This window comes from Kryptolebias marmoratus, linkage group LG13 (genome assembly GCF_001649575.2).
Source record: "Kryptolebias marmoratus isolate JLee-2015 linkage group LG13, ASM164957v2, whole genome shotgun sequence".
Taxonomy (NCBI): domain Eukaryota; kingdom Metazoa; phylum Chordata; class Actinopteri; order Cyprinodontiformes; family Rivulidae; genus Kryptolebias; species Kryptolebias marmoratus.
This window is the reverse complement of record NC_051442.1, coordinates 539,299-562,109: the sequence shown is the minus strand read 5'-3', so window position 1 is coordinate 562,109 and position 22,811 is coordinate 539,299. Positions and strand designations below refer to the sequence as shown.

General features: G+C 41.3%; 1 protein-coding gene and 2 non-coding genes across 3 annotated transcripts in view; all 3 read left to right on the top strand.

The window, feature by feature from the left end:
• LOC108250334 (protein sprouty homolog 3) overlaps window positions 1-12,146 on the top strand; it is a 20,281-nt gene extending 8,135 nt beyond the window's left edge. The window contains exon 2 of the mRNA XM_017440173.3: window positions 6,388-12,146. Coding sequence (XP_017295662.1) covers window positions 6,473-7,372 — 900 coding nt within the window. The 5' untranslated portion in view covers window positions 6,388-6,472 and the 3' untranslated portion in view covers window positions 7,373-12,146. The remainder of the gene's footprint in view (window positions 1-6,387) is intronic.
• Window positions 12,147-20,631: 8,485 nt separating this feature from the next.
• On the top strand, window positions 20,632-20,704 carry trnav-cac. The gene has a single exon. It is a non-coding gene; the product is annotated as a tRNA-Val (tRNA).
• Window positions 20,705-21,244: 540 nt separating this feature from the next.
• Window positions 21,245-21,317, top strand: trnav-aac. The gene has a single exon. It is a non-coding gene; the product is annotated as a tRNA-Val (tRNA).
• Window positions 21,318-22,811: the final 1,494 nt, after the last annotated feature.

Sequence of the window (22,811 nt, the reverse complement as noted above, 5' to 3'; positions counted from 1 at the left end):
GGAGCTCTAAACCCGGTCCTGTTGGAGCTCTAAACCCGGTCCTGTTGGAGCTCTAAACCCGGTCCTGTTGGAGCTCTAAACCCGGTCCTGTCGGAGCTCTAAACCCGGTCCTGTTGGAGCTCTAAACCCGGTCCTGTTGGAGCTCTACAGCTCAGACTTCAATATTTTCAGATCCTTAAAGGTTTTTAAACAATCACAGTTTTTGTTTGGAAATTTTGGAAATGTCTAAACGTTCCAAAATCTTTGCAATTTCTCATTTTTTAATCCCACAAATCTTATGCATGTTGATATTTGAAAAAACTTTTAGAGACTTGATTAAACAAATAAAAATATCACCTACAAATGCTTACATATATATGCTGTAAAACATTTGTTTAGATATGTTGTCGTCACTAATAAAGCTCAGACTTATTGGCGAACTGGCACAGAGATTACATTCCTATTGATCTTCTCATTTGAAAAACAGGAAGATGATTTCTAAAAATGTCTGACAGTAATCTGCAACGACTTCTTCATTTACTGTAATAACACCTCGAGCTGTTGTAAAGTTTGATTTTACAGCAGAGAAGTTAGAGAAAAGCTAAGAATGAAACCAGAGTGTGAAGAAAAGCAGAGCAGAGGCTGAACGATGGAGTGGAAGGAGGAAAAGAACATGGGAAAGCAGAGGAGAGCCCCCACTCTCATTCCTGGGGTCAACGCAGTCAGTTTTAAAATAGCCTGAAACTGTGATGTCATCTGTGAAAGATGCAGCGATGCTTCATCCATTAAAGTCCATCGACCATCAGCAGGTCGGGTCCAGGCTCAGCGGAAGTCAGGAAGTCGGAGGGAAGATAAGAAACCTGCAAAGATAACAAGTTTCTCCCGCTGTGGCTCAGTTTTAAACTTTCACTCACATAAAGACAAGTTTTAAAGATTTGTCAGTATTTGGGTTAAAGTTTGATTTTTCTGAAGCCTGGAGTTTAATTATTGATATGTAGTGGAAGTACTTAAGCTCTTATTTCAAGCATAAATGACTTCTATAAACAGAAAAAGGATGGACTGATGGCTGGATAAACAGATTTATGGATGGATGGATGTTTAGTGCAGAACCAATGGTAGCATGATGTTTGCACTTTGAAGACTCAGTTCAGTTGTTGCATTTTAAATAGTGATTGTGCAGCAGAGACAAAGTGTTCACAGTGTGTGTGTGTCCCAGGGTACAGGCTCAGTCATCACTGATACTCCCTCGGAGGTGCATCCTCAGATTACTGCTGACGGACTCTTAAAACAACAGCTCTCTGTCCCTGGTTCTTCTGAGCTCGGTTTGCTTCCACAACCTTTGTTTTGATGTCACACACGGGAGGTTTGAGGAACTTCATCACATTTTAAATCATTTTGAAGCCAACCGTTTTTGATGATTATTGTTATTTTAGGTGTATACAATCCTATGTATGAAAAACATCAATAATACAGTCTTTTAAAGGAAAACTTTGGAAAGTTAAAGTGTGCGACATCATCACTGTGAAGTCAGTCTGAGCTGTAGATCTCCAGGGAGGGCCACCCTTTACTTCCTTCTTCACCAAATTTCATTGCTGTCTATGAGAAAATATTAATTTTTCTGTAAATTGTCTACAATTTACTGCCACCAAAAACATCACAGCACTCTAATTTTGATTGAGCTGCATGTTTTCACATAGATTTTGTGTGGATTTGTCCAAAGATGTCGGAGGAGTAGTGAATCAAAGCTCAAGTCAGAAACAAATGAATCATGACTGAATATTAGTAGTATTACTATTCTATTAGGTTTTCTGTCCTGCTCGTGTGCAGCTTTTAAATAAAAGCAAATTAGGAATCAGGAATAGCGAGCTTTGACTTTTGGGAGCGAGTGGAGAAGTTTAAGTATTTTCAAGACAAAATTCTGTTTACCGGTCGGTCTACGTTCCTACCCTCACCTAGAGTCGTGAACCTTTGGTAGTGATTGAAAGAACGAGATCTCAGATACAGGCGGTTGGACTCCCTCAGAGACTCTGAGTGGAGCCACTGCTCCTCCACATCGAGAGGAGCCAGCTGAGGTGGTTCAGACAGCTGGACGCCTCCCTAGGGAAGTGTTCTGGTCATGTCCAACTGGGAGGAGATGCTAGAGAGACAGTGTCTGGGAACACCTGGAGATCCTCCTGAAGACCTGGAAGAGGAGGCTGTGGAGAGAGGTCCAGCTGCTGCCCCCTCCAGGACAATGGATGGATGGATGGAAGGTTTTTGTCTGCCTCTCAGGGAGTAACAGACACAGGTGATTGGTTACCATGGTAAATGGTTAACTTAGCGCTTGATCGAGTCCAGGGGCCACAAAGCGCTTCACACTACAATGAGTCATTCATCCATTCATCACCCATTCTGACCACCACCAGGAGGCAAGGCGGGTGAAGTGCCTTGCCCAAGGACACAGGGCAGGGATTTGAACAAGCAACCCACCGGTTACAGGACGAACCCCACGGTGCCCATAATGAGCCACTGTCAGCCTCCATAACGTTTCTTTTCAGTTTGGTTTTCTTTCCCATTTTTATACAGTTCATTTATCGTTGGCATATTTTTACTTCAGAATAAATGTTGGATGGAAAGTTTTAAATTCTAATTAAAAATGTTTTAGTTTCAATCTGAGAAATAAAATCCCTTGAATGATTTAAGTGACTGCTGCAGACCGGACCCCACACCCTTTACTGGAAGACGTGTCCATGGAAACAACGTTTGGGAAGTCCTGAATCCCCACACAACAACAAACATGTAACCATAAAACACACACACCCTACAGCTTCGTTTGTAATGTGAGACGGGAGGATGCTGGCTGCCCCGCCCTCCCACATCCTCACACACACACACACACACACCATCCCAGCTGCTGTTGCTGGAGGATTGATAACAGACCCTCCCCAGCAGAGCCAGACTGAACAACACGATCCAAAACAACGAAGCAGCCAATCACTGAAGCTGACTGAGGTCACATGACTGAGTCAGCCCAAATGTTTTTATCTCATTAATGCTTGTTGAAAATAAAAATATTTTTTATGAGCTTGCAGAGATAAACTGCCGAAATAACTTCAATCACAAAAAATAAATATTATTAAATGTCAGTAATTCTAGCCTAATTTTGTAGGAACAAAATTAAACGTAGATTTGATTCCCCCGTTTTAACCCCTTCAATACAAAGTTTACCACATTTGTTCAATAAAAGTTTCCAGATCTAAATGTAATATTGTCTTCAGCCATCCATTGGAAAAGTCTTAAATGTGTCCATCTTTGGTCGTTTTCAGGCATGGCAGCTGTCGTAAGAAAATATGAGGTCATGAAAACGAACGAGAGGCCTCTTCCTTTCCAGCAATTAGATGGTTGCGATAGGCGAGCAGCAGCCACTGCTCTTTCTGATGAGATTAGCCACCAGGACCGCTCCTCTCAGCTCAGACTAATTTGAAAAATGCATCCTGGTCCGTGCAGCCCGTCCCTCCTTATCTGCTGCTGTAGAACTGAACCTGAGGAAGGAGAAAACTGAAGACCGGACTCTGATGGAACGGAGGAGGATACAACATCTTCCTCCGACAGAAAAGTTTCTCTCATGAGTGTTTTATTTGCTTCTCCTCCCAAAACTCAGGCAAACAAAATACATCAAAACATGCATCTCTGCCAGGAATAGTGTACGATGACATTTGGTAGCAGAACATTATATGACGAAGGTAAAATCTGCAAAAAAAGTGACATTTTCCCCGTAGACATGGATGGTATTTAGAAGAAGTGAGTGGTAAAATGCAGCCATGTTTGGAGCTCCACAGCTCAGACTTCAGAGTTTAAACGAGTCACAGAAAGTTGGACTGATCTTTAGTGGTTTTTCCACGATCACAGCTGAAGTTTGAGGATTTTAACACATAAAGTTTAACTTGGTGATGTCACACTAACCTTTGAGCCGTCTGAACTTTCAAACATTTTTGCAAACAAACTTCTTATTTTCACAATCTTGACTCTTCTCTTACAGTTTATTTTTGTCTTCTTTCACTCAGTGTGTCTCTCACTGCCAGAGGACTGATGGTTCTCTGTCAAATCCCCCCAGAGGTCAGAGGTCAGAGGTCACACACCCAAACCCTCTTGACTTCCATTGTGTCTGAGCTCAGGAATGAAACCTCTTTACATAAAACACTGAACAGATATAAAAATGGACATTTAGCCTCTCTTGATTTCAGATCTTTTAGATCCAACTAACAGTTTTCTCGCAGCAGCTGTTTGTGTGAGGCTCAGCTTTTCTGTCTGCCTGTCTAATACAGAGTGCTGGCCCTCCCCCCTCTTTGTGCAGAATTCTTAGACAAATGCTGCGACGGCACCTTTCAGGAGGTCTTCAGAACCTTTTTTTTGTTCATGTTTGTACCGGAGTATTGGTGATCTGAGGCACGGCTTCCCAACACTGGGATCGAGGACCCTCTGTGGGTCATGAAACACCAAGTCTATGGTCCTCAGATGATCTCAAGCAATCGTTTTTTAAATAAAAATGGTATCTAACAGTAATTATTGTAACTTTTACAACACAAACAGTAATTATGAATGGATTTAAATAGTAAAATAAATAGTAAAACCCAGGATCAAAACTCGAGAAGTTTGGGAATCCTGATTCTCGTTTCTGCAGCTCCGTCGGATCTCTTTCCTCAACCCGGTCTCCTGATCTGATCGGTCCATTTGGGCTCATTACCCTGAAAGAACTGGCCCCATGTGAGGGGTCAGCTCTTCAAGACGGCCCTGTCTTTGTTTGATTACTGCGGGTGTGTTCATGTTGGAGAGGGTATATGTACACTTTCAGTGACTGCTGGAGTTAGGCACCAGCTCATACAGAGTTTGACCTGTCTCTTCTCATGAGACGAGCTTAGTTTAAATCTGCCATGAAAGTCGGCGGAGGACATGCGTATCCCTTGAAAGAAATCTTGGTCTTTAATTCCTTTTGTTTTTACCACAATAACAGGGACGGCACTTTTCTTGTTGTTTAAAACTGATTTTAGGCCATTCTAAATGAATCGAGCTTCCTGTTTTATGAGTTTTAGAGTCGCAGCAGTATCTGGATCGGCTCTGAAGCTGCAGGTGGGATTCCTCCACAGCAGCAGCAGCTGGCTTTAACAGATGCTGAATTAACGGCTCGTTTCTCTCTGCTGTTATTCTGGCAGAATAACAACAGTTTAAGGAAGTGGAAAGTATCGCCGGTCACGATGACACGGATCATGGTTCTGTGCAGTCTCTTCTGCCAAAAGCTATCTTTGATAAAGTGCTGCTTAAATATTTGTGTCTTATTATTTATACTTACTGTAATTAATGTGGTGCTCTATGTCAATAAATAAAAGTCTAAATTTCTGCAGGAATAAGCTAAGGCTAAGAGCTTTATTTTAAAGCTCTTCCTGTTTACTTTTATGGGTTTATGCAACAGAAAGCAGCACTTGAAGGGAAAAAAACAGCCTAAAAAGTAAGTCTCAGACAAACAGTTGCTGTGTTGGTCAGATGGGTTCTTTTTATGTTTCTACAGTGTTTAGTGAAGGAGATATGACGAGTTAGAGACCCTTTACTTACTGTTTTCTGAGCTCAGATACAGTGGAAGTTAATGAGAGTTTGGTTGTAGGCAGTCTGCAGTCTGGGGTGATCTGAAAGAAAACCATCCACCCATCCATCCATCCATCCATCCATCCATCCATCCATCCATCCATCCACCCACCCATCCATCCATCCATCCATCCATTGTTCTGGAGGGGGCAGGAAGCTCAGACATCTCTCCACAGCCTCCTCTTCCAGGACTTCAGGAAGATTCCCAGGTGTTCCCAGGCCAGCCGAGAGACGCTGTCTGTCCAGCGTCTCCTCCCAGTTTGATGTATGGACTGGATAAGACGTGTAAAGATTGTAGAAGTAAAAAGAGTTTGTAAACATTTTGAAAAGTTTAGACAGCTCAAAGGTTAAAAAGTGTGACATCATCATACTAAGATTTGGGGTTTTCTGTGGGGATTAGGTTTTGCTGTCTTTAGTGAACGTATGAAGGCACACTTTTTGATGGAATCATGTTTGCGTTTGTTTTTTCAAAGCTGAGGGAGGAGTACTGAATGAAAGACCATGACAGAAACTGAAAAATAAGTAGAATAAACTAACAGAACAGAAACATGTGTCTCGGTGGTTATTTAATGGCCCCAATATTACACTTTTTCAAATGTTTTTTTTTTCCTTTAAAGCACCTTTTAGCATCAGTTCAATACTTACAAACATGTTTGATGAATTGTGATCTTATTCTTGTGTAAAGAATAGTAAAAGCTGAATAATTGGACCTAATTTAGTTTTTAATGTAAGAACAGCAACTTCTTCCTGATGGGACAGTTGTTTACTGCCTCTTCTTCTGTGTGTTTGCAGAAATGTCTGATGTGCCGTGAGCTTTGGCTGGACCTTGCCCCGGACCTGGCTTCCGGTCCTGGTATCGCCCAGCTGGATCCCCAGGATGGAACCCACCCGTTCCTTCAGAAATGAGATGGACTCAGTGCTCTCTCTGGAGCAGATCCGGGCCATCCGGGCCAACAATGACTATGTGGACAGACCCGTGGCACTGGAACCAGCATCCCAGTCTGGATTTTACTATGCCCATGAGGATCGTTACTCTCATGGGGTGTACAGTCATCACCCCCAGCCTTCCTTCTCCTCCACCCTGTCCCACAGCCAGAGTCAGCAGCAGCATGGTCACTTTTCCTACCTGAGCCGGTCCAGCACCGTCAGCTCCTCCATTTCTAGAACCAGTGCCACCTCTGACCAGCGGCTCCTGGCAGGTTTGACTCCGTCCCACTCCGGTTTGGGTTCAGTGGTCCATTCTCAGCCTAAAGGGGAGCTGAAGCCCGATGCTTCCTTTGGTAAGGGCCTGACAGACGACGAGGCGGAACTCGGACTCCACCTGTTCATCTGTGAGCGGTGTGGTCGCTGTAAATGCCAGGAGTGCTGCAGTCCCCGCCGCCTCCCGTCCTGCTGGACTTGTGGACAGCGCTGTCTCTGCTCCGCCGAGACCATGGTGGAGTACGGTACGTGCCTGTGCTGCGTCAAAGGCCTGTTCTACCACTGTTCAGCCCAAGATGATGATGATAACTGCGCCGACCGGCCCTGCTCCTGCACTCCGGCCCATGCCTGCGCCCGCTGGAGCACCATGGCCTTGCTGGCACTCTGTCTGCCCTGCCTCTGCTGCTACCCCCCTGCCAGGCTGTGCCTTGCCCTCTGCCAGTGTGCCCATGACCGGGCCACACGGCCCGGCTGCAGGTGCAGCAACACTAACACTGTGTGCCGCAAAATTTCCGCCTCTAACCCAAACGCTGGTCACCCCTCACTGAGGAGCAAAGCGTTGGAGAAGCCGTTATGACACGCTTGGAGCTTGGAGACAAGCCATCGTTAGCCAAGTGTCGTGATGTTGTGACCCACCCACCGACCTACGACAATCCAACTCACCCACTGTGAACTAACTCAGGAGGGACCAAAGCTTCACCATGCCAGTTCTTGTTGGAGACTCATCTTGAAGAAGACCAAACAGTCGTGCTTCACTGGAAAAGCCCTTTAACCCTCAACTGAGACTCCTGGACAGAAACAACCCCTCTCTGCATTCTGTGGCGTTATCTCAGCGTGATAACATCTATTTATTTATTGTTCAGCCTCCTTCCTCCCCACCCTTTCCAAAAAGAGTTCGCACAGAGCACAGAGAGGGGACCAAACAAGGAAGGAAAGACCCCTGTGGCGATGCGTTTGGTCTTTGCCAACGACTTTCTGTCCTCAAGAACTAGAAAACCAAAGCAAGAATGAAGGTTAAGTGACATTCAGAGCACTTAAAGTGAAAGTGAGCAAAGCATTAAGGGCAAAAAGAGAAACTAACAGTTTGAAACGAAACCAAAAAAATGGGACCATGCACTGTACAAACTGAGTGAATTTAAATGCTGTTAAGCTCATTTGTAAAGGAAAAGCACTGTGAGGTAAATGTTTTCCCTCCACGCCCAGAACTGAACGGGGGATTATTTAACCAGAGGGAGGATGCATCCATTGTGTCTGGGCAGCGTGTGTGTGTGTGTGTGTGTTCAGACTGTACGATAACCTGTGTATGTGCAGCCTGTGTGTATGTTGTTTTGTCAGCAGAATAAGCCTCCCTGGTCTTATTTTTAGCAGCGCTGCTTCAGTGGAGCTCCAGGGGTCTGGTCAAGTTTCCTCTCGAAGTCAGTCTGTCGCCAGCCTCACCCCTCTGACCGACCTCCATCTTCCTCCTCCTTCGCCACACAAAATCTGCTCCTCATCCGCCTTTTCATTCTGAACCAATCATTAGGCTTGTTGCACTTTTATGGTGACAAAACAACAGCTTTACTTCCCTCTTTAAAAACCAAAACTCCAACATCGCAGCAGAAAAACACGATGTTCTGTAAAGGGTCTGAATCCAAATGTGAGGTTAATAAATTCAGCTCCTTGGGATAAAAAGAAAACTCAATGTTTGTCAAATTTACTGACTTAAAGCCACTTTTGTGTTGGCAAAATACTGAACTGCTGGGCAGGTTGAATAAAACTTAAAACGTCTCCAACTGAATAACTTCTGGAGTCAAGCTGTTCAACCTCAACAAAAATGGTTTTTCCACAACGAATCTTTATTCATATTGACCTAAACATGGGTGTGGTAGTGGCTGAGTGTCATCCCCAACACATGCTGTGAGTGCAAACAGGTTGTGGAAGATCTTTATTTAAATCTTGGCATCTTGAATGTGCTCTGCAGCTGAGTAACGTTTGGCATCAGCCCAGATCAAGATGGCTGTAATTCAGTCAGTATTACAGAGACATGATCTGTTACCACTCATGTTGGGACTTTCAGCTACAACCACAACAAACTTTACATTTCTTTGTTTGCAGTTGCTTTTAAAGCACAAATGGGGTGTTGTGTTTTTTAGCTGCAGCTCCTTTGAGAAGCTCGTTATCGAATCCCCTTCTCTGAAAGACGGGGACATTTTATTGTCTGTGCAAATTAAACGCAAACTTCATGTCATTCGTGCTGAGATGGGACATACTGCAGACCCAACAGATCCACCCGGTCCAGGCAGACGACACATCACTCCAACAAGCTCATACTGTAACTCCCTCCTGCCTCGTCCGTCTTCCCTCTTAAAGCTCAGACGGCTAAAAGCCTCCAGCTCCAGGTCCACAGAGAGCTGATCAAACAGGCAATTAGCTTCCTGTTAGCTCTTAATGGGCCAGAGACGGCCGAGCGTGGGAGGGAGGAGCTGTGGTGTTTGGAAGATGATGGAGCGAGGGACGCTAAGAGGGAAGAGAGGATGTGAGTGTTGCCATGAGGTCAGATGAGATCATGCATGTCTTAAAACACATTTTTAAAAGTCATTTGGTTCTTCGGGGTTTAATTCACGACTCTGTGATGTTTTTAACGCGGGAGGGTCCACAGCAGATGAAACAACTCTCACAGTTCTGGGTGTGTGTGTGTTCATGTTTTTAACTCTGTGTGTGTGTGTTCAGGTATGAATGCATTTGGGCTTTTCTGTGTGTGTTGCACAGACACACACCTGATATGTTGAACATTACTTTGCTATATTTTTATATGTAAATACGGGCTGTTAACTATTTTTATTCTGCTTTACTTTCTCACATGGATATTATTGGTTTCCATTATAGTGAATATTTATCTTTACACACACAATCTGGTCCAGAACGTTTGGGGCAACTCATGCAGTGTATTTTCAAAATAAAAGCCTTAGTGTGCTTTAGGTGGATTTATACATCTCAGTTTGATATACTTTATTCTCTTCAGGACTTTTAGTTTATGCTATAATTTGAAGTTTAGAGAAAATCAGCTGCAAAGAAGATCTAATCTGGTTTTAAAGACTAAATGTTTCTGAGCTGATCTCTGGTTCTAAAGAAACTAAAGAGGATACAAATATGTCTTTAAATCAACCTTTATTTCTTGCAGTTTTCCTTCCAGATTCTCTTGAAGAGGTTTTGAATAAAAGTTCTTCAGGATTTCTGAAGTCTTTCAATGTTCGTCTTTGGACTTTTACTACTCAGCCTCAGTCCAATCAATCAACACCAACGATAACAGTTTGACAGACAGAAAATTAGAGTTTAGCACCAAGAACTTGAGTCCCAAATAGCTGAAAACTTGGAGAATGATCCACTGATGGACTGAAGGAAGATCCGTCTCCCAGGTCCTGTTTCAGGTCTTCTTAAAGACATAACTTTCAGATCTGAACACAAATTTCTCTCGAATATACTTTATATTTTAATCCTAAACACAAACTTTCCTGCTCCTCATCACATGCCTCTCATTAACCTGCTCAGCAGATAAGGAAGTCATTTTTTTTCAAATAAGAAAGAGCAAAGAGAAAGTCTCAGGTTTCAACTTTCCAGAACTGAAGATGCAGTTTTGATGCTCATCTCCAGTCTGAATCACCTCCTGTTTTGCTGCTAATCTGAAACAATCTGTTCATTGCCTTCATTATCATCTGCCACCATCAAAAGCAAGTTAAAAACCTGAGTCTAACCATCTGTTAGCAAAATATGTCACGAACCAGTGGACCGATTTATTGGGATTCTCAGAAACAATCATTGGATGAACATTAACAACTGATGGATTCAAGATGGCTGCCATCGCTAATCAACCTCAGCCAACACCAATGGCTATAACTCAGTTATTTCTACAAACACGGAGCTAAAATCTGGTGTGGTAGTAGCTGAAAGTCTTCCTGAACTCAAACTCTGAGCAGAGTTTGAACAAAATCTGTTGGCAGGTGAAATATATTTCTGCTAGGAATGCAAGGTTTTTATTTTTTAAGCACATGTTGCACAATATTCTGTCAGAATGAGGTCAAAGAGCAGCAAAAGTCTAAAAAGAAAACCTTCAGAAAGTCTGAGAACTGTTGATCGAGACGACTTTAAAGTTTACAGGAAAGAAAGGCTGATTGGAAGGAAACTATGAAGAATTTGGATGTGGTTAGATTGTTTTTTACGTTGGCAGTTTTCTAAACTTTGACATTTTTTATGCTATTTAGCAACCCCAAACAATCAGAAACCTAATAAGTTTTGTTTTACATCAAATCCAAATTTAAACAGATAAATTTTGAAGAGTTTTCAACCAAACACTAGAAACAAAATGCAGATTGTTAAAGAGCTTCTCGTTAATTTCTCCTCTGTTTGCAGCTCTGAATGCAGCAGTAAAACCTGCTTAAAATAAGAGAAAACCTTCAGAAAAATAAACAGTATTTTTTGTTTTTTTGGATTATTGTGACACGCACACCGTCTTCTGAGTTACTTCAGTCACATCTTGGTGCTTGTTGAGGAACTTTTCTCTTTCTATCAATGCACAACTACAGAAAACAGTTCACTGCGTAGTTTTAATGCTACATTTCTTTTGGTTTCAGAGTAAAATACTTGTAGTAGCATCTGTTCAGTTGTGCCGAGTTTTGTCTGTACAGATACATCAGACAGATGCATTGTGGGAGATGGAGTCAGCTCAGCATCCAAAGGTTTGCATGTTGAGGTTTTATTTTTCCTGTCAATCTGTGCTGAAATGCTGCTGAGTCAATATTAAAACAGCAGCTTATAACCCAGATCATGACAGTCCGAACAGTGAATTTACATCATTTATTTGGCTGCTAATGCTGTCAGGTGACAGTCGTGAATAATCTGAGTTCTGCTGACCCGTCTGTATGTATCTGTACGTTCAAAGCCCGGACACATTCAACAGGAACGGGCCGCCGCTGTACGTTCAAACGCTGTAACCACTCCGTTTCTCCTCTGTCTTCATCGCTTTGGGTGCTGATGGGCATCGTGTATGTTGTAAAGGATTTTAAAGGAGAGTATATGGAACAAATACAGTATATATAAAATAAATCTATCTAAAATGAATATATTATATATGGAACAATATGCATTTCACACTTGGTTCCTTCGCTGTTATCGCTTCACGGATATTTATTTACATGGATGCAACAATCATAACGAGTATTTATTTTACAGTAAATCAGTGGAGATGAAGAGCACCAATGTTGTTGATGTTTGTCGTCTTTTGATTCTTATTTTTTGTTCCTCTTGGTGTGGCGTGGCTGCTGATGCCCTCCTGGCTAAAGATGAACCAATAAAAAGAGTTTCCAAACAACAAAACAGTGTTTCAGGCTGATTTATTGTACAGAATTTTATTTTTCAAAAGAAGCAAAATCCTTTATTGTTTATGATGAAGCCAGTTTGTCCTTTAGTTCACTCTTTTTGTATCATTAATACCGTAATAAAAGTAATTTTTTCTCTTGTTTTTATGTGAAAGTGGTTAAAGTGACCCAAATACAGACAAGCAGGCAGATTCAGCAGGTTTTAAATGATTAAATCAAGGTTAAAATAAAAAACTGACAACCTGGCAATAAGAGCAAAAGGCTCAAAAGATGAACTGAGAAGAAGAAGGATTATAAGTCCTGGGAGGTGATTACTGAATGCAGGACAGGTGTGTTGATTGCAGATTTCAGACAGCTGAAAACATGAGCAGATGAACAGAAACATGCTGAACTATAAATATGAATAAAAACATTGTAAAATACAAAGAACCTACAGATCAGTAACTGCACGACGTACAAAATATCTCATAAAACCCAAATTATGCCTGAACAGCTTAGAGCTCCAACATGTCAGGATTTGGGTTCTTTCTGTATTCAGAGTTATTGTTGGTCCGTGTTTCTGTTTTGGGTTTATTGTTTGTTTTATTTTGTCATTTAGTTGTCTTCAGGTTTAGTTTAGTTTTTTGCTCCTAGTGTTTTAGTAATCCTGTCATCAATCACTCCTCAGCTTATCTCCCGTTTTCCTGCCACGCCCATCGACACCTGCACCAAGTTTGTAATCACTCACCTGTGCCCACTTCCTCTGATCACCTCCTGTCTTTAAAACCCGGTCATCTCCTCCTCACATGTTGATTTGTTGTTGCTTCATGCGCCCTCTGGTTCCCCTCATGGCTTACTGCTGGTGTTTCACTCATGTTTGGGTTTAGATTCATTTTTTGCTGCTATGTCAACTTTTGTTTTGGGTTTAGAGCTCCCAACAGGACCGGGTTTAGAGCTCCCAACAGGACCGGGTTTAGAGCTCCAACAGGAAGTGATGTCATACTTCTTCTGATCTAGCTGCACACTTTGATGTATTTTTATGAATGGGTTTTTTTAGAGGTGAATTATGTAAAGAAACAGAAGAATATTTGCTGAGTTGTAATAAAAAAATTTTCATACATCAAAGGAGCATCAATAAAGCTTTTTATAAGTTATAGATGTGAGTTTTTTACATAGTTGTAGATGATAACATCAACTGTGGTCAGAGGGAGAACGAATGTTTGCCCCCCGATGCTCCATTCCCCTCACTTTACTCTGTTGGGCCATAAATAAGTAATCAAGGCTGGGTCAGACTAATGGCTTCCTGAAGCAGTGAATACAAATGTGTGTGAGGTCGTGCATGTTAGACAGACACACAAAGAACAGGAGAAGAGACATCAGTGAAACTGGAGTCATTTTAGCATGTTGTGTGTGTGTGGTTTCACGTAAACACAGCGTTAAAAAAAGAAGAAGTTCAGGATATTTCAGCTTCAATGTTTCAACTCTGGACCCCAGAAAACATCTGAATGAAGTCCAGACAGCCCTGCAGAGATATCAGACATCCCAGCAGTTAACACACACTCGCCATCTGTGACACACACTCTGTAGATGGTGTGTGTGTGTAATAAATGTGTGATGGAGAAACTAAATAATGCATGAATGTTTCTCTCCACAAGCTTTTACAAATAAACTGATTCACTGTCTTTGAGTCTGAGCCGACGTTCAGCCACACACCCTGAGGTTCGGTTACAGTCACTAGCCATGACCTCTGACCTTTCTGATGGAGCAAGGATTTATTTTGGAGCCCTTCAAGATTAAAACTACAACCTCAAATATGAAAAATGTAACTAAAAACAGACTGTAATCATTTTCTAATGTAGTAAACACATTTTATTCATAATCTAACACAGCAAATATCAGATGGTGAAACTGGAATATTGTACTATTTTTTAAAAAAGAGTTAATTTTGACTTTTATGGCAGCAACTTGATCCAGAAGCAACAAAAGTTTGTCAACATTTTGCAACTAATGAGGTTAATTATCAGCAGGTCGTTAAGAGTTAAGAGTTCACCAGTCTGTGAAAAACTGTTTCTCCTAAAAATAATACAATTTCTGATATGTTTGATATGTTTACTGTGTTCCAATTTAGTGAATTTCAGTTTTATTTAGTTAATTTTTCACATTTTACACGTTGTCCTGACTTTCTCAGATTCGGGGTTGCATGTTGCAAAAGGATAAACGACTGCAGCTACAGTTGGAAAAGTGAAATCCATGTGTTTATATTTATTGAAAGATGATCTCTATCGTTCTGAAACAAGTGAAGTCCGTTTGATTTGTTTCCTCTGACCCTGCTGTGGAAGCTTTGAACAGCCAGAGCTGAAGATCTGATCTCTCACCCAACCAGATTGTATATCTTCACTGTGGGACCTGTTTCCACACAGACAGAGAACCCCGGGAGCTGATCTCACGGTGAATTACGAACAAAGCTGCCTGTCCATCAGAAAGCCTTGGGAGCTGTCAATCAGTGGCTCCTGTTGGTCTGCGTCAGATTGACTTTAGAGACCGGCCTCACACGAACTAAACTCTGTGGCTAATGGCTGACAGGAGGCAGCGCGAGGTGAAGAGAGGTGAAAGGAGGTGAAAAGATGGGGTCATCAACACAGCTTCAGCCCAAGGGTGGGGGTGGGGGGGTCGGAAACTCTGTGTTGTGTTAAAAAACAGTTTGGTAGCTGGTGACACTCAAATCTTATTTTGAAAACAGGAGGTCAGGTTTACCAAACCTTCCTTATAAGAAGGAACAAATATATCATAAATGTCAAAAGTAGCATCTGAATCTCTGCCGATCTCTAATGTTTCTGTTGTTTTCATTTTATTGAAGAAAAGCAGAATATCAGCTAAAATCTCACACAGCTTTACAGAAGAGTTACACACTGATTTGCGAGCCATTGAATGAAAGAAGAATTTCATCTCCAAGCAAAGCATGACTCAGGTTTTGATGGAGACATTTCTCACCAGGTTCAGACACATCTCAGGGGGGATTTTGGCTCACTCCTTTTTACAGAAATCCTTCAGGTTTCTCGGCTGCTGCTTGGCAACTTGAAGCTTCACAGCTTTTCTACAGGCTGGAGGTCTGAAAACCGGCTCAGCCACTTCATGACCTTTGTGTGTTTCTTCTTTGTTGTCTTTAGGGTCATTGTTCTGCAGGAAGAGCCATCCATGAATCATCTTTAGTGTTCTGGCTGAGGGAGGAAGGTTCTTATTCAATACTGTTGGTCCCTAAATGCTGAGAAATCAGAAAACAGACCCAAACCATAATGTTTCCACCTCCATGTTTGACTGTAGGGATGGCGTTCTTCTGGTTCATTTTCAGCATTTCTCGTCCTCTAAGCAGGCTGAGTTGATGCCAAAAAGCTGGATTTTGGTCTCATCTGAACACAGAACTTTCTCCCAAACCTTCACTGAATCATTTAGATCAGGGGTGGGCAACCCTAGGTCCTCAGGACCTCCATCCTGCAGGTTTTACTTGTTCCTCTGCTCCAACACACCTGATCTGAATCAATGGGTGATTAACAGGCTTCTGCAGAACATGAAGAGGTGATTTAACCTCTGAATCAGGTGTGTTGGAGCAGAGAAACAAGGAAAACCTGCAGGATGGAGACCCTGAGGACCAGGAATGGACACCCCTGCCATAACGGAAGATCTTGCTTGGAGTTCTACTCTTCAGTTTCTGAATAACGGCACCAAGAGTTGTCTCCTTCTCACCGAACTTCTTGTTGATGATCTTGTAGTCCATTCCAACCTTGTGCAGATCTACTTCCTGGTCCCAGATGTCCTTTGACAGCTGCTTGGTCTGACCCATGGTGGTGGAGAGGTTTGAAAGGAAGAAAACAGATTCTGTGGACAGATGGACTTCATGCACATAACGGGTTTAAATCAGGAGCGTCTCTAATTGACTGATTGATTCTCACCAATCAGTGTGAGACAGATTTCTGTCAGGACTGTACAAGAAATGTCTTCAACTCTCCAACAAAGGTCTACCAGGCCATGTTTTGTTTGGGGATCATATTTTTATTCCACTCAATGACCTTCAAATCAGTTTGTAACGTTTATATTGTGGGTTTTTTTGTTGTTGTAATGGGCATTGTGTCACTCTATTAAAAAGAAACTACAATAAGAATTTGACACTGTACTCGTTGGATGTGGTAAATAAGTCAGATTTGAACTAGACTTCCAACTGAACACTTGCTTACAGATCATACAAACTACATCTTTAGAAATAACAACCAAAATGGTTTTTAAAAACTGCTAATCTTCAGTATGATGATAATTTAGATTTAACTGGCTTTGAATAATGTGATTTGTCTCCTGTTTTGGCAGCAGAAAGAAGCTAAGAGGATTCACAGAACTGGACGAACTTATAGAAAACAAGCAGAAATGATCCAGGGGATTAGGTAGGGCCTCATGCAGCTGCACAGATGGGGGAGGGTGGGAATGTTATCTGTCAGGGTCAAGAGGTCAGCAGAGAGGGTTTTAACTCGCTTCCTGTTTCTGCTGCTGGGATGACCGAACCTCCTCTCCCAACATGTTGGAATCCACATCCATCCTTTCCTCCCACACTCACGCTTCCATCCAAGTTTCTGTCTCCAGCCTTTCTCGTTCCACCAACACGTTCCCATTCAGATGTTTTACCACTAAAATGAAAGTGAGGACTTCCAGACTAAAAACAAAGTGGCAATATGTGATGTAATTACCTTCAGCTTAAGTTAGACATAGCTGTTAAACCAACATATTTGGGGATATAGTTGTGTTTCCATGCTTTCTGCAGTTTTAACCATTCAAGTATAAAAAAGCTCAGCTCATCCACATCATTCCAGCTTTGTCTTTTGGTGTTTATAACTTCTAAACTTATTTTATATTTACCTTCATTTGAAATTATTCATGCCTCTGAAAATAAAGAGAACTCTAGAAATCCTTCAGTAACTTTGTGCTTTTTGAAAGCTAACTACTTTTACAAGAAAAACAAGAAATTTTAGCACTTTTCTTAGTTATTGTTTCACACACGTATTTAATCACAGTTGGTAGTAATGATGTTAAAGTCATCGGAGCGTAGTTATATGATTGTGAGGACTATTCTTCCAGTCAGCCATTTTCTGCTGCCTACCCATGGTTGGATCACACAGGTAACAGGTCCAGGTGAGCTGGACCCTACAGAGGAAGCTAACTGCAGCTGCTTGGATCCACAATCTTCTTCTTTTGGTCTTGATTCACACACCATGACCACGGTTGAGGTTGGAACATAGATGGACCAGGAACTCAAGAGCTTTCATTTCAGCTCAGCTTTTTCTGAACCCTAACAGCTCAGAGCAATGAGGCCCAAACTTTGAAATATATCATACTCCAGGTCTTCCTTAAAGCTTCCCAAAGACTGAAGTGATTCGAACTTCAACTTTGTTCAAATGGTAGCGCTTATTTGGCAAATCAAGAGTTGTTTTGCTCAAAATATCTGCAAATTCCTCACTGAACGAAGATATGACGCCATATCCGAGCAGTAATGTTCACCTGAACGTTCTTTGATTCATCTACGTTGGAAAACTCTGGATCAGCTTGTTTTTGTTGACTGTTTATGCAGCGACAACATGTCAACCCAAGCTGCACTTTTTAAGGCAGGTACAGCTCAGTGCACTGGCTGCCAAACAGATGTAAGTTGTTCTGCAACATTAGTTTGTTTTTGGTTTCCAAAAGGGCATTATCAGTGGGTGTAGGACAAATTACTGAGCTCGTGTTTCATTGACTCTGGCAGAATGCATCCGGCTCTGGAGCGAGCCAACATGTCTGCACAGCGGTGGCGAAACCAATGCCAGTAAAAAGAAGACATGATTTAAAGCAATTCAACCAAAATCAAACCCTGAATATCAAAAATATGAGCATGCACCAATAAAAACTACTAACATTCTGTCTGTTCGGGCTGTAATGACACAAACAGACATCATTCACAAAATCTTTGCCCCAAAACCAATGATGCAAAACAGTTAAACTTATGTAGTTTTAAGTCTGTTAGTCTTGAATGAGTAGGCAGCTTAATGTGGGTCATGACCAGAACTCTGCAGCTCGAACACACACTCATTGTCCGCATGCATCATCGATACAAAAACACATACCCACACACACACAAACACTTTCTGTGATTTCCTTGTGACACTTTGCATCCTGTAGAGAATGCAGGGAGGAAGTGATTGAATAATTCAGCATATTTCCTGAACAGTAATGGCCTGCTGCTGATGGCCGTGTGGTATTGAGCAATGAAGTTAAGTGCAGTGTGCGCTCAGCCAACCGTGCAACAGGCCGACCGTTCTTCCATCCATCCGGGGTGGCTTTGAACTTCTTATTTAAAGCAACCAAACATAAAAACCAGGAAATAATACAGGAGGAATCAAAGTTTTAGCTCGGAAACAAACTTAAACAGCACAATATCCTGCAATAACAGTTAAACTTTGTGAGATCTGAGCTTCAGTGTTGTATTTTTGGACAAAGCAGGAAACTCATATTTTTAGCTGTTTGGTCCAGGAAGGAGGAAGGGAAAAAAAGGGTGATTGTTAAGATATTAGAGAGGCTTGTGGGACAAACCGGAGTTCCCATTTTCCCACAGTCTGAGCTGGAAACCGCTGGATGGAGGCCCTGACAGCTGGCCCCGCTGGGGACTCTGAGTAATAGACTCTCCACTGACTCAACAGGAAGGGGAGGTCAAAGGTCAAACACACACACAAACACATTATCAGCTCAGGCTTGACCAGAAATGCCAAAGACATCGAGACAGCGTTAATCCCATCGGTCATTACTAACTAATGCTTTGAATGGACACTTGACTGATGCAAAAACAAACTTTTAGCCTCGTCTCTGTCAGCCTGAAGGTGAATCCCACTTCAACACTTCCTTTACCCACAGGGGTGTTGATATGCTGGGAAAGGGTGAAAGGGTAGGAGTTAGACTAAAAAACTCACAACTGTAAGTATTTCATCTGTTAATGGTTTCTGACATTGACGAAATCTGTGGATTTTTGTGAGTTTTCCTTATTTTATCGTTTTAGTTTATCCTGTTTGCCTCTTGTTTCCTGTCACACCTGGTCCCGTTTAAAAACCATCACAGCTGATCCTGTCAGTCATTCTGCTTTTCAGATCTCCGTCATCCTCTTATCCATCTTGCTGTCCTGACCTTTACTGTTATTAGTTATAAAATAAAGCCCAATATGTCTGTCTGCTTCCTCCATGCAATACATTTGTGTCCTTCGGTCACCATCGTCCTCAAACTGGGACTCTGGGGTTTTTGTTTTTGTTTTATTTCAGCTTGTTGCTTTTCTAAAACATCAACTATTATTTACATAAAACTATGAGTCAAACGATACAAACCCAGATTCTTTGACCGACGATCATTTCAAGGCTTGGGTTTGGTACACGATTTCATGGCTTCTAATGAATAATTTCTCAGGCTTTAATGCAAACCAATAAAAACACTCCAACTCAAAGTAAATGGCTAAATTGACATTTTTTAATGATTACAAATGTTTGGCACAAGCACCCAAAAGATTAGGAAACCACTAAAAACTGTTTTATTCAGATCAGACTGTTGGATGGTTTAGGACGATCTCAGCACCAAACTGAAAAGGAAACAAGCAAATTCTGATTTATAAATTAAGTCTTGCCAGATTTCTGACCTGACTATTATTAAAGCTAATTTACTGTGTCAAGCCAAGAAACAAAATGATTTAGTCTTTCTTTTAATCCAATAATTGTACTTCTTTGAATAAAAAGAAGCCAAACTGTCAAACACAGCAGTTCCTTGAATGGCCGCTAGAGGCGCACTCCAACAGAGAAGAAGAAAAAATAATAAAAATTTAAGTTTTTGTTTGTTTTAAGTTCAAAGTCGAAACAGTGTTTCAAGAATAAAGTAAAAATGGTGTAAATTAAAGTTTTATATTTAAATTAAACCATAAATCAAAACTCAGATCATTATTGGCTCAAAGATCTACAGTAGCCAGATGTTTTGTTGTGACTTCATACATCAGAAAAGGCTCCAATAAAAAGGAAATTATTAATTTTATTTTATCGAAGCTTCAGATGATTTGCCTGTAAAGCCTCTTCAGCTGGTTCTGGATCTAAATATCTAAATATCAGTCCGTGTTTGATGGAATTTGAGTCAACATGAGCAGCAATAATATAATAATAATAACAAACCTTTTCATACATTTTAATAACAAAAACGAACAAGTCTAAACATTTGTTTAAAACGTGGATAGTGACTCACTATTCTGACAAAAAAGTTATGTTTGCGGTAGACGGACTTCAGAACTTAATTTTCGAGAATTTTCTCCAAAAAAAAACTTTCCGTTTTCGAGTTTGTGGTAAATAAACATAACTTACTGCCAATAAACCTCCTTACCCATAGCTTTATGCCTTAAACAGCCTATAACACAGATGTGACAGTTATAACAGAGATGATTTTATATTTGTAAGTTTCGGCATTTTGTACAGCAGTTTCCGTAGTGTAGTGGTTATCACGTTCGCCTCACACGCGAAAGGTCCCCGGTTCGAAACCGGGCGGAAACAACTTTTTTTTTTTAATTGTTTTTATTTACTTTTAAGGGAAAATGTGACCGAAATGATTTTGAGCCTTTCCAGAAAGTGTTGATGTTGACAACATGGCAGAAATGTAGCTTCAGTCTGTGAAAGAATCCGATATAATCTTTTTTTGATTCTGACTCTGTAGGTCTGTGTTTTGTGGATCTGAGCCATTATACTGAAATGTTTTAATATGACTGTAAAATTGAATTAAAACTAAACTATTGAGGCTCATGTATTTAATAATCTGTAAAACACATTTTGTTTGTGCTCGGAGTCCACTAGATGGAGGTACAGTCTCGTCTTTAACACACGAACCTCAGTTTGTTGAGGAAAGTCTTCGGTTATTTTTTAGCTCATTTTTTAAAATTACTTTATGAAACTGAACTGTTTGTGTTTTTATTAGTGTATCATTGTGAATGCATGGCATTTAACTGGAAATCTGGTCAAAATATCACCGAATGAAAACATGCAAACATGGTAAAATTTGATTTACAAATACCCCTGAACGCCTCTCGGTGTCACAGGGTTTCCGTAGTGTAGTGGTTATCACGTTCGCCTAACACGCGAAAGGTCCGCGGTTCGAAACCGGGCGGAAACAATTTATGCTTCTTTTACTTTTAAAATACTGGTTTGAAACAGTGGAGTACGTAGAATATACAGATATATGTGAAAGTACGGAAAACCCGCATCTTAGATTGTAGAAAATGTTTTCCAGAGCCTGCCAAAATTAATTAGAAAAATGTTGAACAATTATTTTATTGGCAGTAAAGTAAAGATCAGGGTAAATATTAAATATGGATCTGTTAAAGAAGTAAATGTATTGAATAATTATACTGCAGAGTTAAAGTTATGTTCATTATATAAATGATAAAACTCTATAAATGGAGTAGTGACCTGTGTCCACCAGATGGCGCCATAATCACATCTTTAACCCTTTTACCCGTGATTTCAGTGAAAAGAAAATTCTGCTGTACTTTTAGCTCTGAGGTCAATTTCATTCATATAAAACCATAAATATATATTTGATGCATTAATTTTTTTTTGATATTGAGATTTTTTTAACAACACCTTAACCGAAACCTGCTGCAAGTTGGAAAACGTTGTTTTGTTGTTGCATTTGTAGCCGTGACAAGAACTGGAGCCAGCTGCTGGCCTCACAGCTTAATGAAAGAGTTAATTTAAAGAGGACTATTTACTGTCCAACAGCACCTGTCGCTCTGACCGTCTGTTAGCAAAATATTTCATGAACCACTGGGCAAGCTTCAAGGAAACCTTCAGAAAGTTTCCATCCGATGAACGTCTGCGAGGTTTAGAGCCAGAAGGTATCCGATAACGTCCAACACAAAACGGGCTACAGCTCAGTCAGTCTTCCAGGTACTGACCTGAACTCTGGGGTGGTAGTAGCTGAGAGTCATTCACAGCAGACTGACAGAAATATTCACAGTGAAGATGATGGTAGCTGCCTCTGTCAGAGCTCTGCTGTGAGTCTCTGAGCAGATTAGGACTCAGAGTGTGTGTGTCTGTGTGTGTGTGTGTGTGTGTGTGTGTGTCCATATGTCAGTGCAGATGATCCACTCGGGGGCACAGAGTGTGTCGCCACCTGGGGGCCTGGTTCTGGATGTGGCAGACCGTACTGTAACTCTGCGTGTTGTCATGAAGGTGAGGTGAAATCAGGTTTATTCGCACCTTTTTTTGTCTCTTCTCGTAGAGAACACTCACCTGAACCTGATCCAATCAGACATACCTGACTCAGAGGAACCCGAGTCGATTCCACAACGAGGAACCGTCTCACTGTGAGGCAACGCCACAAATGAAAACACCAAGGAGGTTAATTATTTTCCTGCAACTCGAGGTAATTTAAGGTGGAATTAGGGACCCCTGAGGGCTGATTCACAAAGAGAATTAGTTGTTTGTTGCTAATTAGGAACAACAGGAGTGTCCAGCTGATCTGGAGAAACATTATTATTATTATTTATACATTTAATTAACCTGAAAACAAGGTTTAGAGCTCCAAACAGGACCGGGTTTAGAGCTCCAAACAGGACCGGGTTTAGAGCTCCAACAGGACCGGGTTTAGAGCTCCAACAGGACC